Here is an 18,315-nt window from a genome sequence, read left to right as displayed (position 1 = left end):
GCCGTAACTATAGGCTCTGCTACCTGAATCTACTTAAAAGTGTTTAGGTTTGACTTCCTATTATATGGTTTTGGTAAAAAATTGAACATGAAAATTGTGTAATGTATGACCAGCCTAAGGCCCCGTACACACTATTAGATTTTCTGCCGATTTTTGTCTTCAGATTTACCAAAACCATATAATATGAGGCAGGGCTCAAGTCCTGCGGGAATGCGTGGGAACGGAGTCCCTGCACTTTTTTCACAGCAGGAACGCAGTTCCCTTTGCAGGACGAGAGCATCTGAGCCGCCTGAGCCAATCCTTCACTAAGCGGCGATGCCCAGCTCGAGTCACTGTCAGGGGCAGGCGAACCTTAGTAATCCTTTATGCTACTGGCAGCTTCCTGTATATGGATTTATCGGGTATTTCGTCACTTCCTCGATGCCGCAAAGTCTCCTGAGAGCTTTTGTCATTGTTCCCAGGAGGCACTGTGGAGGTCTGCCGCGAGTTATTGCAGGATTTAGAAAGAACTTGCCCAAAGTGGATCGAAAAAAAAACAAAAAACATGCGGTTTAGTAATTATGCATATGAGCGTATAATATATATTTTTTTTTTTTGGTGTGGGAGTGGATCTTGGGTGGGAGTTTCCACACTTCTTTCCCCAGGACTTGACCCCTGATATGAGGTCAAACTTTAACAGTTTCAATTTGTATGCAATCAGGCAGGTCCGTGCATTATATGGTTTTGGTAAATCCGAAGACAAAATTCTGCAGAAAATCTAATAGTGTGTAATGGGGTCTATAGGGGTCTCTGTTGCTCCTCCATGCAGAGTTGATGGATCACCAGGTGAAAATAAAGGGAAAACGGCCAAAAAACTGAAAACTAATGCAGTCGCCACATTTAATGATTGGTAAGCTGCAATAAATTCCATTGTTCTTTTTGGATTTAATAAGAAAGTCTGGGCTAGGCTTTTTACATAGCTGTATGAATAATGTCCTGCCTGCAAGGCTACAGAGAGCCTGAGAATTGGCCAATTAAAACAAATCAATGTATCTGACTGTGCTGCCTCCATATTCCAGCAAAGGCAAATCATTATTCTCTGTGCCCTCTGTTATTGGCTCCCTTTGTTATGTAAGCAGCTCTTGTATGTTGTCACTTATCCTCTCCTAGCTGCCGGTAAAGGGTTAATACGCACGATCTTCTAGGGAGGCGGATTGTACAGCCATTAGTAGTAACCTGGACGATAGAAGCGAGGCGTCCAGCAGATGGCAGCAGAGAGCCTTATTAGGGGATTTAAATCTCCAGCAGACAGCTCCGGAGAAGAAATAGCAGCAGAGAGCTGAGAATTAGTGGGCATCGCTAGCAAGGCATTGCAAGGGGCACAGAGAGAGAGAGAGCAGCCGAGACACCGATCCTCTGTCACTCCCTACACAGGAGCAGCAAGCATCCTACATTGTGATTTAAGGAGCTCCTACTACACCCCAGCAGCCTGTGTGTTGTATGATCAGGAGCACCTAGTAGGAGAGGGATTGCCTGCACTTTCCTATCGCAAGGATGTCAGTTCAGTGGGTGACAGCTGCTTTCTTCCTGGGTGTTGTCTGCAGTATCCTCGCCGCTAAAGGTAAGATCAGCTGATGACCTCCACCAGAGATCTGATACTTTCATCTCCTGGACCATGACTCCAGCCTCCAAGGAGCTGTCCAGCACCTCCATCCCTGTCTCTCTGAGACATCCAACCGAAAATACTTTTATTACAACGATGCAATTGTTGTAGTAGAGGCTCTGTGGTTTGTTTATATTGTATCCGATGATTTGTGATATCTCTAGCTTCAAGGTTATTAAATGGAACATGTTATAAAGTCCTGGAGAGATGGTGCTTACTGATGGTGTGTAGTGTGCTGGAGTGGAGATGTCACAGGGAGTAGTTATTGTCACTCCAGCTGTTGTGGAAATGAAACTCATCCTTTGTGAACAGGGGATAAGTTACGCTTTATCTTCACTTCTAAGCAAGAATATGTTATATTATATTATATTCCAATTTCAGGCTAGCACCACATTATTTCCAACTGCTGCTTGTATTTGTGACATGGAATAGTTATTGTCACTCCAGCTGTTGTGGAACTGAAACTCATCTATTGTGAACAGGGAATATGTGAAGCTTTACCTTCACTTATAAGTAATAATATGTTATATTATAGTCCTATTCCAAACTGGCATCACATTCATTGAAATAATTTCCAACTGCTGCTTGTATTTGTGACATGGAATAGTTATTGTCACTCCAGCTGTTGTGGAACTGAAACTCATCCATTGTGAACAGATAATAAGTTAAGCTTTACCTTCATTTATAAGCAAGAATAATATTGTATTATAATATTTTCCAACTGTCACTTGCTTTTGTCACAGGGAGTAGTTACTGTTACTCCAGCTGTTGTTGAACTAAAACTCACCCATTGTGAACAGATAATAAGTGAAGCTTTACCTTCACTTATAAGCAAGAATAATATTATATTATATTACATTCCTATGCCAAACTAACAACACATTAATTGAAATATTTTCCAACTGTCACTTGCTTTTGTCACAGGGAGTAGTTATTGTCACTCCAGTTGTTGAACTGAAACTCATCCATTGTGAACAGGGAATAAGTGAAGCTTTACCTTCACTTATAAGCAAGTATATATTAAATTATCTTATATATTCTATTCCTAGTCCAAACCAGCACCACATTCATTGGAATGATTTCTAACTGCCACTTGCTTTTATCACATGGATTAGTTATTGTCACTCCAGTTGTTGTGGAACTAAAACTCACCCATTGTGAACAGGGAATACATTAAGCTTTACCTTCACTTATAAGCAAGAATATGTTATATTATATTATACTCCTATTCCAAGCCAGCACCACATTCATTAAAATTATTTACAACTGCCACTTGCTTTTGTCACATGGAGTAGTTATTGTCACTCCAGTTGTTGTTGAACTGAAACTCATCCATTGTGAACAGGAAATAAGTTAAGCTTTACCTTCACTTATAAGCAAGAATATGTTACGGTATATTATGCTATACTGTGTTGCTAGTCCAAGCCAGCACCCCATTCATTGGAATGATTTCCAACTGCCACTTGCTTTTGTCACATGGAGTAGTTATTGTCAGTCCAGCTGCTGTTGACCTGAAACCCATCCTTTGAGAACAGAGAATAAGTAAAGCTTTATTTTCATTTATAAGCAAGATTATATTATATTATAATCTACTTGTATCCCAAGCCAGTGCCGCATTCATTGGAATGTTTTCCAACTACCACTTACTTTTGTCTCAGGGATTTTGATACCTGGGGAAAGTCAGACCTGTAGGATGAGAAGTAAGACAGAGCTATAGATTTGAGTATGACTTTGCTCTGTACAGAGGCATAGAGAGTAAAATAAGTATGTTGTTGGCTCAGGATAGGGAGTATTTTGTGCTTCACCTGCAGGTGAGTTGCACCTTTGCAAGGCTGACTGTGGCACTGGCACAGGGTGTTGCAGGTGGATAGCTAGCAGCAGTGCTCCAGATTCAGCCATCTGTCAGTTACTACATGGAGGTATGCATCATTTTAAGGGTCTAATGTTCCCGTTAAACGTTAGCGTCTGTTTTCACCCCACCGGGTCCAGTGGTGACTGCTGTTATTGTTTTTTTACGTGCTGATTTGTCAGGGAGCACATTGGAGGCTTGTGTTAACTCCTGCATTAGGCAAGGAATAAAAAGTCTTCAACTGACTTTTAAAGGATTTTTTTTTTTACATTAATTAGTTGATGGTTCCTTTATGCCAGTTTACAAACGAGAGCACTTTGCATTTTTAGGTTACAAAAATACATTATTTTAATACCCCCCCCCCCCCCCCCCAGCAATTAATGTCTAAAAAATAGCATTATGTGTTACTGAAGTGCATGTGTAAAACTTTGGTAATATACTCCAATTGCTGTTTGGTATCTATAGCTGCTGTCATTATAATATCATGCAAGTATTGTCAAGATATTCCCGAATAACATTTTTTAATTGCTTCTGTTGTCTAAAATGACAATAGTAGTCCTAGGAAGATATCATCTGCATTCTAAGCTATTTAGCCTTTTTAACACAGCAGTGCAAAAAGCCATGACAATGTATAAAGTGCAGTAACCCATGTTACCCAATCAATGTGTTGATTCAGTCAGTGAAAGCTTGATTTATATCAGCCCACGTTGCTCCTTACCATAATGATGAAGCCCAAATGTACACATATTTTGAACAGCTGGTGGTTACGGTATTGTATTTGGGCATATTGCATATCTATAAAGCTGTGCTGCTATGTTATATAATGAAATCAAATGATAAGTGCTAAGCTGTCATTTGACACGTTTGCATGCTTTTCTCTTCAGCCTTTAACATATTTCCTTATTCATTCTTTCGATACTTTTTATCCTAAAGCTTTTTCCTTTTGAATTTCTCCAACGGAGTGTGTTGACTGCGCACGTCTGTGTACTGTTGCCTACCAAAAAGCATGCTGCCTTATGTGAGTTTAATGCAGTAATAAGAGATGGTACATCTGTGATATGAATCACTTGCCTTCATCCATGTGTGACTTGACTGATATTTACGAATTCTAATTAGATGGAATATTGAAATAAAATTTAAGCTTCAGAATTGCATAACCTACAAATAGTTCATAATTGAAGGATAATTGGGATTCGTGCTCTAGCATAAACTAGACTTGATGAACGCTCATGAAATGCTTGTGTATTCAGTATAGCACCTATTTCTAGCCCAAAACAATACTGCGGCTTTTGTTTGTTTGTTGACTTTGTTTTATCGCCGCCTTGTTTAAAATTCTGTATACATGTGCTCACTATTGAATGGTTTACGACTATGACATTAAAGTGGACCTTTCAACACTTTGCAGTAAAAGGCAAATTCCAATCCACTTTTGTTTTTTTAACACTCATTGTTAAACAGCTAACCTTTGCAAACTAATTTTTATGGGCCAGATTCAGATACATTTACGTTGCTCCACGGCAGCGTAACGTATCCCATTTACGTTATACCGCCGCAGGTTTACAGCGTAAGTGCCTGATTCACAAAGCTCTTACCTGTAAACTTGCGGTGGTGTAATGTAAATCCGCTCGGCGCAAGCCCGCCTAATTCAAATGGGGCGGGCACCATTTAAATTAGGCGCGTTCCCGCGCCGAACGTACTGCGCATGCTCCGTCGGGAAAATTACCCGACGTGCATTGCGCTAAATGACGTCGCACGGACGTCATTTGTTTAGACGTTAACGTAAATGGCGTCCAGCGCCATTCACGAACGACTTACGCAAACGACGTGATTTTTTAAATTTCGACGCGGGAACGACGGCCATACTTAACATTGCTTAGAACACCTAGGGCTCAGCCCTAATTTTACGACGCGTATGTCGACGGAAACAACGTAAAGTTAGAGAGACGGGTAACGCGTACATTCGTGGAACGCCGTAACTAGTCATTTGCATATTCTACGCCGACCACAATGGCCTCGCCACCTAGAGACCGGCATAGAATTGCATCCTAAGATCCGACAGTGTAACTCAATTACACCTGTTCGATCTTAGGGCTATCTATGCGTAACTGATTCTATGAATCAGCCGCATAGTTAGGACGGATCACAGAGATACAAGGGCGTATCAGGAGATACGCCGTCGTATCTCTTTTGTGAATCTGGCCCTATGTTTCTATGACTGGGAAGGCTCCATCTCTGGTGCCTTCCAGGAAGTTATTGGAGCTGAAGAGGGAGAGCTTCGGTGGTTATGGGGGATCTCACAAAAACTGTTCATTTCAATATTTCCAGCATAAGCATGGTTTAGCAATGACTAAACAATGATCAATGATCTTGAGCACGGGTGCAAGATCTGGTGCAAACGTTAGTCATTTGTTGGCCCTAAGAATATGAAAGTAGAAGCTGCCCATTGATGATGATGATGGTGGCTCAGTATAGTGGAATGTATAGTGGGCAGAGCTGTGGAATCTTGAATGGCATAGAAGTACTGTATCAAGGAAGTACTTAAGACTATGCTGTATTTTCAGCAGAAAAAGTATTAAACTCTGCCATCAAATAACACATTTCGGGGGGATATCCATTTTAGTAATAACTGTGATAACTGACAGTCCTCGGTCCTGGTGTGGAAATATTCAAGGAGACCTAAAAATGGCTGTCCATGTTTTGAAGCCAAAGCTGTGTATCCTGTCCTGTTTAACTGCTCTGTTAGACCAAAATCACCAGTTAAACATATGCGATCCTTCTTCCAGTCAAAGTACTGATCGTGTATAGATTATTTCATGCCACTGACTAACTACAGCCGGCTATAAGTATGAACTATATTTACTCAACCTGTATTACCTTGGAGGGTGAAGTACATTTCTTAATTTGAATATGTCACATTCTACAGCTTCCAATCCTTTTGAAATGTATATCATTAAGGATGCTAAAATGTATCATGTACATTAGTAATGTTATGTGAGACAAACTTAGTGATCTATATGGTATATTCCAGTGCATGATATATGTGATAAACAGTATACCCATGTATATTCTTCATAGTGAAGAATAGGCGCAAACCCTACCAACATTGGTGGCGTATAATGATATATATATATACACCAGAAACCCTATTCAGTATAATTTTGGCCAGATATTATGACAGTGACTACATAAGGAATTATAGTTGTCTACTATTAAGAGATGGTGCCATAATAGAGAAATAGCTGGGTGACTCTATACATATATTTTCTAAGATACATAAGGAATAAAAACTGCAGTGCAGAATTTGGAATGTCAGGCAGGCTGATTAGCTCCTTTCTCGGTATGCTGAATTTCAACTCATATGAAATGTATTAATCTAGATATTGGGGTTGATTTACTAAAACTGGAGAGTGCAAAATCTAGAGCAGCTCTGCATACAAACCAATCAGCCTCCAGGTTTTTCTTTTGTCAAAGCTTAAAGGATCACTAAAGGAAACATTTTTTTTGCTGAAATGACTGTTTACAGGGTATAGAGACATAAAAGTTAACTGATTCCTTTTAAAAATGATTAAAAATAGATTAAATCATATAATGTGCCTGTAGTTTCACTTTCGTTTTTAAACTGGTTTCATGTTCATGTGAAGTAAAGAGACCCACAGAACAAAAACAAACAAATCCAGGGCAGTCTTGAATCTGATTGGTTCTGTTAAGTTTTAGACACACAGTAATGACAGCTTAGACCACCGTGAAAAGCTCCCAGTATGATGGTTATAAGGAGCCAGACAACCAGGAATTGTGGAGATCAGAGCAGTTTTACAGCAACATCAAAGCAAAAACGAGCAATGAGGACATGAAACCAGGACTGCAGTAAGGTAAAGGAAGCTATTTAGCTAAAAAAAAAATCCTTTAGTGACCCTTTAATTGAACAAGTTGAACTTAGAAGCTGATTGGCTACCATGCATAGTTGCACCAGATTTTGCACTCTCCAGTTTCAGTAAACCAACCCCATTGGGTTAACATGATGATCAGTTATGTGGTCCAATGCTGATCTTATTTAACACTTTCATCAGTTACCCATGAATGGGATAGGAACTTTGGGTGATTATACCCCATACTGATTGTTGTGCCTCATAACATTTGCATAATGTTAATACGAATTGTAATGTGAACTGGCAATTTTCTGTTATGAATCAAGCTAACTCAATATCTCCCACAATTATCTGGCCAGGACTGACCTTTCCATGTTTTGATTAAACCAACCCTGATAGTATAAACCAGTTATTTTCAACCTGGGTTCTGTGGTACCTTGGGTTCCTCCATAGGCATGCGCACAGGGTGTGCCAGGTGTGCCCAGGCACACCCTAATCACTCTGTGCAGCACAGACTCCCCCTACTGTCCTGGCTCCCATTTTTTTTCCCCCCCGCAGCGCTGCCAGCTTCCCTCCTCTCCTATCGGCTGTTGCTGCTGGGATGTTTTAGGAGTGGGGAAGGGGCCGGTAAATATGTAATTTACCGGCCCCTTGCCATTCTGAATGAACATCATGAGTGATCGGTAGTGTGTGTTTGGGCTTTGGGGTGCATACCCTAATGCAATAGGCTGCGCACACCTATGGGTTCCTCCAGGATTAGTTAGGGATTCCTTGATCTGTGGCCGATTTAAAGGATACATTCACCTCAGGGTGTAACATGTTACAGGTTCACTGGTCTCCGCACCCCCCTGAGTCCATGTTTTGATAGCTAGAGGGAAATCTTCTTCCTCTGCTCACTGCCACTATCTGGAGAAAACACTGCCGTGTGGGGTGTCACTCTCCCAGCCTGTATACACGCCCACATGTGTGATGTCAATATCATGTGACCTTGCTATCTCTAAAGCCCTGTACACACGATCAGTCTATCTGATGAGAACGCCATCAGTTAAAAAACCGATCAAGTCCAACGCGGTGACGTAAAACAAAACGACGTGCAGAGAAAAATGAAGTTCAATGATTCCAAGCATGCGTCGACTTGATTCTGAGCATGCACAGGTTTTTAACCAATGCTTTTGCGTACTAACCATTCGTTTTGACCCATCGGTTAGGCGTCCATCGGTTCAATTATAAAGCAAGGACTGAAGGATAACTGACCGATGGGGCCCACACACGATCGGTTTGGACCAATGAAAAGGTCCTTCAGTCCGTTTTCATCGGTTTGGACCGACCGTGTGTACGCGGCCTAAGAACATGTAAGGCCGCGTACACACGAACGAGGAACTCGACGGGCAAAACACATCGTTTTGTCCGTCGAGTTCCTTGTGAAGCCGCCGAGGACCTCGGCGAGCTGAAATTTCCCATTGAACAACGAGGAAATAGAGAACATGTTCTCTATTTCCTCGCCGAGGTCCTCGTCGGCTTCCTCGGCCGAAAGTGTACACACGGCCGGGTTTCTCAGCAGAATTCAGCTCTGAACCGAGTTTCTGGCTGAATTCTGCCGAGAAACTCGGTCGTGTGTACGGGGCCTAACTGTTCTCTCCAGCATAGAAGACACAACTGAGCATGTGCAGGTCGGCTACTCTGTCTGTGTTAGCTGGCCTTCCCCAGATAGACAGTGCAGGAGGGAGAGGATCTGTGTATACAGGATAAAACTGTCTTTTTACACAATGCAGAGGATTAACCCCTTAAGTTCTTCAGTGAGTATAAGAAGCATGCTATTCTGCACATACAGACTGATTTTACTGTTGTGGGTTTAGTAACACTTTAACCTTCTATTTAATGGTTCCTGCATAGTTCCAGGACCAGCTCCACTTTGCAGAGCTAGTTGCAAAACACCAATGATTTTTTTAGCTTGCATTCTGCCCATTTTTTTTCACCCCACCAATGTAAGGGTTATTTTTTTCCCACCGACCCCTATTTAAAGGTATTTGTAAAAATGTTGAGAGGCTGATATGGGCAATTAGGGTACCTTCAACAAGATCATTTTGAAGATCATTCCTGTTAAACTAGAAATAGATTGTTGTCATATGTTTCAACTTATGTTGTTTTACAAATGCAAACAGAAATACCATCCTTTACGTTTCTTGTTCTATTCAAGAGGACTAACTAATATACTAAAAGCAGAGCTATACAGTGCTAGAATTGACAATCTATTGGAAGGTGTTAACATAGGTTTAGGCATGGCACCTGCCAATTGGATGCCCCAAGCAACATGCTGTGGGCAGGCACGACTACCTAATTCATACCCCGGGGGGTGAGGATTGTTACATAAATTGCAGTAGAGCTTTGTAATGAGTTACTACGATGCACCTGATAAAATCTTTCCATCTGAAATACATTGTGTGACCAGAAATAGAATTATGTTTGTTCAGTTAAACATAATTTTAACATATTAAAACATAAAAGCATTTTACGAATATTACTATTTAACAAGTTTCTAGACTTAAGCCCTGTACACACGACCCGGATTCTCGTCAGGAAAAAAACATAGTTTTTCCTGACGAGATTCCTGGCAAGATTCTCTTGCCGGCCAAGTGTACACACATACCATTCAAATTAACTGTCGTTCTTTTGAATGGCACAAACGCGTTGACGTCATCGACTACGACGAGCGTGCGCTACTGCGCATGCATCAAAGTCATTTTGAGCATGCAAGGGTTTCCAAAGTATACACACGCTCGGGTTTCTCAGCAGGAAAACACTGCCGAGAATCACAACGAGAAAATGGAGAGCAAGTTCTCTATTTTTCTCGTCGAGATTCTGGTCAGTTTTCCCCATTACAAATGCTACTTTTACTCCCGTCTCATACTTTATTCTGAGCAAGCGTGGGTTTCTTAGCATACACACGCTTGAGTTTCTTGTCGAAAACCAGCCCGACGAGGAACACGACGAGCAAATTCAGACTCCCGTCGAGGGGAAAAAAAGAACTTGCTCTCTTTTTTGCTCTTCGAGTTCCTCGTCAGTTTCCTTGATAACAACGTACACACAACTGGTTTCCTGGGCAAAAAAGCTCTCCCACCAAGTTTCGTCGTTTAGTCGTGTGTACGAGGCCTCATACACACGCATGGTTTACTCTGTAAGAAAGCTCTGCCAGAAGTTTTCTTGCGGTTCCTTGCCGTTTGTGTGTATGGTTTTTCGACGAGAAAACTGCCGGAATTTCGACAAGAAAAATAGAGAACCTGCTCTCTATTTTCTCATCGGGCTTCTCAATTTTCTCATCGGGATTCTCGGCAGTGTTTTCCTGTCGAGAAACCTGAGCGTGTGTATGCTTACCACCCTCTAGTTGATGACGTCACTGAGTTCTTGCCATTCAAAAGAACGGCGGTTCTTTTGAATGTGCGTCTGTACACGGGGCTTGGCAAGAAATGCTTGCCAGGAATCCGGTCGAGAAAACCAACGTTTTTTATTCGACGGGATTCTCGCACGTGTGTACAGGGCTTTACATGCTATCAATAAATACACACTTTCATTTGCTCAAGCATTTTGCAATGTGCAGAGCTCAATAACTCATAGTAGCCAGTCAGCAAATACCTTTTTTGAATTCTGTGTTTTTTTTTTTTTTCTGTGGCTTACTGCATTGTACTTTGTACACCATGACTGCCTTGGCACACACGTATTAAGGAATGCTGATAGACCTGCTTCCCTTCCAAAACAAATGTCCTTTAACATTTTTATATATTGGGTTAAAACGCAATTTTATTTTGTTTTGTTGTGTGGCCAATATGTTATAGTCTTCAGTAATCGGATTCCCCTTGCTTGCACTATTAATTCACTAACCATTTCTATATAGGTGTTTGATGCGTGACAGTCCTACACGTCCCTGGATAACCGGCAATATGATTACATTTCCCAAGGACTCAGAGGCACAGTATATGACAATACATCCAGTACCCTGGAGATCTCCATGTGGCTTCCACTATTTGTACCTGTCATAGAAATGCCCAGGGACTGTCACTAAATAAGTGCATATCTTCACTCTCTCCACTAAACTTTACTTCAGGCCTCTTTCCTGTTATTACAGATGGAATATTAAAGATACAGGGGGATTGTATGAACTGTCTGGAGTCATTTGCCTTCACAACACTGATGTAACACGTTGCATTATTTCTTCTAGTAGAACACAACATCGCACAGGACACTGTGCAAATGAAGAATGCGTCTTCACATATTAACAGCTTAATCCTACTGAGCAATGCCTGCTCTGCTATGGAATATTCATAAACTCATCACATCGCATTCTGAATATCAACATATATTCATCTATTGCCAGTAATTACACATTTGTCAGCCTTGCTAGCAATAATGAGATCTAAAAACAAAATTAATGAAACCCTATCACCAGACCCTTCATTTCAACAAACAAAATTCCAATGAGATGATATGTGCATTTCATGTATTTGATCCATGTTATTTATCTATAAAAACCTCCTTTGTGTAGACATCTGAAAGCCTGCTGAGACTGCTGCTGGGCACTGCCAACTTGCATGTGAGCCACAGCAGACTCAGGGTTAACACTCAAGTGACAGTCTATAGCATTGCTCTTTACTCTTCTTCTAGTTGCTACATAAAAGTTACATTGGTAGGTTAAAGGGGGGGGGGGTGAAGGAGCTGGGCCAGCACAGAGAGTAATTAGACACTTCCAGAAGAGGAGAGAGTGGTGATATGCAAGGAAGCCGCAGGCTGTGCTAGGGAGTTGACTAGTCACATTTCTAGTGAGTTCAAAGACATGCTGCAAAAAATATAATTTATTTAAAACTCTGCAATAAATGATGTAAATATTTAATTTATTGTTCTTATACTTGCATTTTTTTTAAGTTGGGGACAGGGTCTTGTTAACCACTTCAGGCCCGAAAGGTTTTATCCCCTTCCTGACCAAAGCACCTTTTACAATTTGGCACTGCGTCGCTTTAACTAATAATTGCACGGTCATGCGACGATGTACCCAGACAAAATTGACGTCCTTTTTTTTTCCCACAAATAGAGCTTTCTTTTGGTGGTATTTGATCACCTCTGCGGTTTTTATTTGCACTATATGCAAAAGAAGAGCGACAATTAAAAAAAAAAAAAAAACACTATCTTTTACTTTTTGATATAATTAATATCCCATTTTTTTTTAAACCTTTTTTCCTCAGTTTAGGCCGATATGTATTCTTCTACATATTTTGGTAAAAAAAATCGTAATAAGCGAATATTGATTGGTTTGCGCAAAATAAGGGATAGATTTATGACATTTTTATTATTATTATTTTTTGTTATTAGTAATGGCGGCAATCTATGATTTTTATCGGGACTGCAATATTGCGGCGGACAGATCGGTCACTTATGACACCTTTTTGGGACCAGTGACAATTATACAGCAATTAGTGCTATAAAAATGCACTGATTACTGTATAAATGGGTTAACTGTGTTCCCTAGGGGGGATGGGAGTGACTAGGGGAAGAGAGATCTTGGTGTTCATACATTGTATGAACATGCGATCAGTCTCTTCTCTCCTGAGAGAACTGGGATCTGTGTGTTTACACACACAGATTGCGGTTCTTACTCTGTCACGAGCGATCGTGGTCATCGCGGGCACTTGCATCGGCTCCGTGTACACGCCCCTAGTGGCCAAAAGGCAAAGCAACATAAGGTAACGTTGTTTTTCGGCCAGCGGTGCCATTCTGCCACAATAAAACTGCGGCGGGTGGGGTGGTCAGCAAGTGGTTAAGTATAGATTAAGCAGGGAATTGAATGTACAAATGGGGGCCGACCACTGGATATGTTTATAATACAATTCTATTACACTCTATACATAGAACACTACGCCCAGAACATGAAAAAACACTGGATATGTTTATAATACAATTCTATTACACATATATATAACACTATGCAATACCTGATGCACTATGCCTTATCCCCTCTAAAAGGATATCATAAATCGCTTGCAGTGCACATGATAAATGCAGTTAAGTCATGCATACCAGTGTATTGGAATTCTCCAAGTGTGCCTTCCTTATCAGAATGGTTTGCACGCATCAATAAAGTAGCAGAGATGGAGGAACTGAAACATACAGCTATAGAAGCCCTATCCAAATATAACTCAACATGGGCCTGCTGGCTCCATTTTCAAACAACAGACACAAACCATTGCATAATGAACAACATCTACCAATCGCAGACCCATGCCGACAATACAAATATTGACTGACTCACACCTAGATTTAAAAATAAATCTCTATCCTTACCACCTTTTGAATCTGACCACACACTTTTCCCCCTATTTAACTCTGTCCTTGGACCACCATAGACATTAAATAACGTCTTCATGGCTAAGGACTAATTGGCGATAAAGGAGAAGAAGCTGTTGAGCAGCTCTCTGGGAGACCTCGCCATCTTCTCTTACACCCCTCCTGGGAATACTTTCCCCTGAGTCTGAACACAAGTTCTCCATCCACACTCCACTTCATCTCTGCTAGATATTCTACTCTTCTTCCAACCTGATTATTATTATTTTTTTCTCATCCCTCGTCTTAAATTTGAGAGCATCCCTTACCCTGTACATCTCCATCACCCTTAGGCCCCTTACACACGACCGAGTTTCTCGGCAGAATTCAGCCAGAAACTCGATTGGAGCCGTATTCTGCCGAGAAACCCGGTCGTGTGTACACTTTTGGCCGAGGAAACCGACGAGGAACTCGTCGAGCCAAATAGAGAACATGTTCTCTATTTCCTCGTTAGTCAATGGGGAAACTTGGCTCGCCGAGATCCTCGGTGGCTTCACAAGGAACTCGACGAGCAAAACGATGTGTTTTGCCCAACGAGTTTCTCGGACGTGTGTACGGGGCCTTATCCTCATTCCCTCTGCTCCTCTATACTCGGGCTGTTTTACAAGTCAATAAAGCTTTAAATAACCATTCTTTTATGTTATCAAACTTCCTGAGCTAGACACCTACATATTATAGTTCAGATATGTATTTATTTTTCCAACATTGTGTGAATCCAGATATAGAACTCAAATGTTTGTTGTTGTAAGCAGACACACAATCGGAGTGAATGCCCTCCATCCATCTGATATAACAGTTTTGACTAAAGGATGTTTGTATCATTGATTCTGTATGTGCTGTTTATTACCAAATAAAACGCATTTGGATTAAAAAAATAAAATAAAAATACGCTACACCACCCAACATAACCAATCACTGGATATGTTTATAATACAATTCTATTACAATCTATATACAGCTCTTACAAGCTACCTAAGAATACATTATAACTCTTATCTGTCAGATTATTTAAAGCTGAAGTGTTTTATAAGAATTAAAATGAGTGAAAGTGGTTAACAAGTGAAAATGATAGGATAAGGCCTCATGCACACTAAGCCTAGGTTCACACTTGCGATTTGGGAACCAGCACAATTGCAGAGCCGGTTCCCGCATCGCATCTCTCTGGCAGGCAGTTCACACTGCCCTCTGGTGTCAATACATTGTTAATGACACCCCGAGATCCGTTCACAGATCACAGTGCGAACTGTAAACTCGCTCAGGAATTGGATCGCATAGGTGAGAACACCCATGCAATCCGATTTCAGTGCGGAGGAAAAAAGTCCCTGCATTTTTTTTTTTTTGCGAATCTAATGCGAGTTCAGCCATAAAAAAATGGATGGCTGAACTCGCATAACACAGAAATCGCATGTGAGCGACACCTGCGGTACAGGTACGAATTACATGCAATGTCTGAGATTGCATATGTGTGAACCTACACAGAACGTTTCTCTGTCTCTCCTAGACGCCTGTCCTCCCTGTATTGGCCACAGAGCCAATACAGGGCAGTGATGGTTTGGAAAACAAAACTGATTGGTGCTGTGAGGAAATGAAAACGGCACTGAATTAAGGTAAAGGAAGCTATTAAGATAAAAAAAAATCCTTTCCAAACCCTTTAAGATGTGGGTAACAAACCTTTCTTTGGAGAGCTGGGAGTTGCAATGAGTTGTGAATTGTGATGTGGGTAACAAAGCCTTTCTTGGTGGAGCGTTGGAGGTGAAGAGTTGGTTTTAGGGCTTCCCGTAGCCATCAGGAAGGAAGACTACCTGTGCAGCTGCTATCTATCTATCTCTATCTATCTATCTATCTATCTATCTATCTATCCCTATAGAGGTATCTTTCTATGCATAGTAAATAGGTTTTTGTACCGGTCTTGGGATGGGCTCAAAACATTGTTCTTGTCAAAGGGCTCTTTGGTAATGGTGTTCCCCAATGATCAGGCTTCCTAGTAGACATCTGCACTGGCATTACTTTCATGAGTTTCAGTGCTCTGTCTATGTTCTATGATCAATTGTGTTATCTCCTTTTGTTTTTGCTAGTAACCGTATTGTAAAACAAAGGTCAAAAAAATGATTAGCTGTGATGAGCTCTCTTTCAAGGTACTGAAAGGCTGGAGGTGCATAGATTTTTTTTTAGTATCTGAAGACAAGGTTAGTTTTATAATACAAATCAAAATACCTTCCTATTAGGCCTCATGCACACTGGTTTCTTGTAAATGCTGTTTATCCTGACAGGGGAAAATCAGCGTTATAAACTTACCTAAGCTGTACTTTTTTCAAAACACTTTAGGTGAGTTTAGAGTTTGGGCATTTATTTATTTCATTGGCCAGAATTTTAATTTATTATGGCCATTGAAATAAATAAACGCTGAAGTGCTAAACGTGCCTAGCCTTTAGGCGTGTTTATTCTCATTTAACATTGTTCAGTGTTTTTTGTGGTCAAAATTGCCTCTCCTCATCCCTGCTACTAAACTGCTAAAAATGCCTATGCGTGCGTTAACATAGTGGGACGTTTAAGGGCAGAAAAAAAGCCTAAACTCACACAAATGTGAGTTTAAAGGGGTGTTACAGTCATTTTTTATGTTTATTAAAAGTCAGCAGCTACAAAAAGTGTAGCTGCTGGCTTTTAATAAACATACACTCACCTGCTCCACTTTCCAGCGACGCACCGGCCGGGGCTCCGCTCCTCTCCCCCCCTCTCTGGCCGACGTCTTCATTCCAAGTGTGGGCACCCACTGCGCATGCACAATCGTCACTGCGCATGCGCGAGCGGCGCTGCGCCATCCAATTGGACAGGCGATCACCTGGGACCTGTCACGTGTCCCAGGCGATCGCCTACAGGGAGGGGGCTGCAGAAAGTCCCACTCCTGAAGCCCCCACTCTCCCCCAAAAATGTGGCATGTAAGGGGGCGAGGAGTGGATTAACCGGAAGTTCCGTTTGTGGGTGGAACTCCGCTTTAACAGCAGCAGTGTGCATGAGGCCTTAAAGTGGTTGTAAAATGAGAAGTTTTTTTATCTTAATGCATTAAGATATAAAAATCTTCTGTGTGTAGCAGCCCCCGCACCCCCTAATACTTACCTGAGCCTCATCTCTGTCCAGCAACGTCCGTTCCTCGGCTCTCCGGGACTCTCCTCTTAAATTGGCTGAGACACAGCGCTGGCGCCATTTTCTTCCGCTGCTGTCAAGCAAAGTCAGTTAGCAAATCAGAAGAAAGAGGGGGGCAGGACCGAACCGGGGCTTCATTTTTGAATGGACACAGGGAGACGTGACTCGGCTTGGGTGCCCCCATAGCAAGCTGCTTGCTGTGGGGGCACTCGACAGGAGAGAGGGGCCAGGAGACCCAAAGAGGGACTGTGCAAAACCAACTGCACAGAGCTGGTAAGTATGACATGTTTGTTATTTTCAAAGAAAAACAAACTAGACTTTCAAATCACTTTCATGCTAATGATGACCCATGGTAACATTCTTTAAAAAGATTGTGTAGTATTGCCTTCTAGGAGCAGCTTGAAGAATGTTTTTTATGTCTGGTGGAAGCTGATGTCAGTATATCAGCTGCTGCTAATACATTGAAAGTCCTAGAAAATGCTTATAGCCATCTTGCTGGCTTTGAGGTCTAAATGCATATATAGGAGTCAATTAGGCAAAAGTTATGTCCTTTTGTGCAGAACTCTAAATATCCTCTTCCAAGCGATTCTGTATTAAATCTTCTTCAAGCTTTGTAACTTTTGGATGGAGTTATTTAATATATCTGAATTTTGCTTTCATCTAGTAGTCATTAGATAAAATGAATAAAATATTTCATGATTATATTATTATCAAAGGCAGTATATGAACTTAAAATGCAGATTTTCCATGTACATCTTTCACTTAATTGGTAAAGGTCCCGGTTCATTATTTCAATAACTCTGTACTCTATGAACCCAGCCATTCCAGCATTCTGATTTACATTATTAGGGATTTTCGGCCTTCTTTCATTTCTCTTTACTCAGCTGCATTCCCAAGCCAATAAATGGCTCTCTTGTCATTGCTGGGAACTAGCTAATTAATGAAGGGGTCATGGCATTCTATTCACAGTATAGTTTGGCAGCCCATGGTGAAGGTAAATTACCTTATGCTGTAATCCTCCTACACTTCATGCTATCATGTTTATGTGTAAGGATTAAGTGTGTGTGACCAGGAATGCTAAATGAATCCAGGGGGTAAAGGTGATGAGTGATTCTGAGATTATGGAAAACTATATTTGCAGAAGGCAAAAATCATAATTTGGAAAGTAAACTGCATGTTTACCAGAAGGAATATTAATCAGGCCTTTTGCTAGACAAATTCTGATATGTTTTGCATGTAGAATGACTGTGGGGGAGATTTACTAAAACTTGAGCACTCAGAATCTGGTGCAGCTGTGCATGGTAGCCAATCAGCTTCTAACTTCAGCTTGTTCAATTAAGCTTTGACAATAAAACCTGAAAGCTGATTGGTTTCTATGCAGAGCTGCACCAGATTTTACACTCTCCAGTTTTAGTAAATCCCCCAAGATTGTTTTAAATTTACATTTAAAG

The 18,315-nt window shown here is 41.1% G+C and overlaps 1 protein-coding gene across 1 annotated transcript in view; it reads left to right on the top strand.

The window, feature by feature from the left end:
• Positions 1 to 1,250: 1,250 nt before the first annotated feature.
• The window catches only part of CLSTN2 (calsyntenin 2), a 1,124,690-nt gene continuing 1,107,625 nt past the window's right edge, over positions 1,251 to 18,315 (top strand). Inside the window, 1 exon segment of the mRNA XM_040349061.1 lies at positions 1,251 to 1,600. Within this exon segment, the coding sequence (XP_040204995.1) occupies positions 1,534 to 1,600 (67 nt within the window). The 5' untranslated portion in view covers positions 1,251 to 1,533.

This window comes from Rana temporaria, chromosome 4 (assembly GCF_905171775.1).
Source record: "Rana temporaria chromosome 4, aRanTem1.1, whole genome shotgun sequence".
NCBI classification, from domain to species: Eukaryota; Metazoa; Chordata; class Amphibia; order Anura; family Ranidae; genus Rana; species Rana temporaria.
The sequence above is the reverse complement of the archived record's forward strand: the minus strand, read 5'-3'. Positions and strand labels throughout refer to the sequence as shown.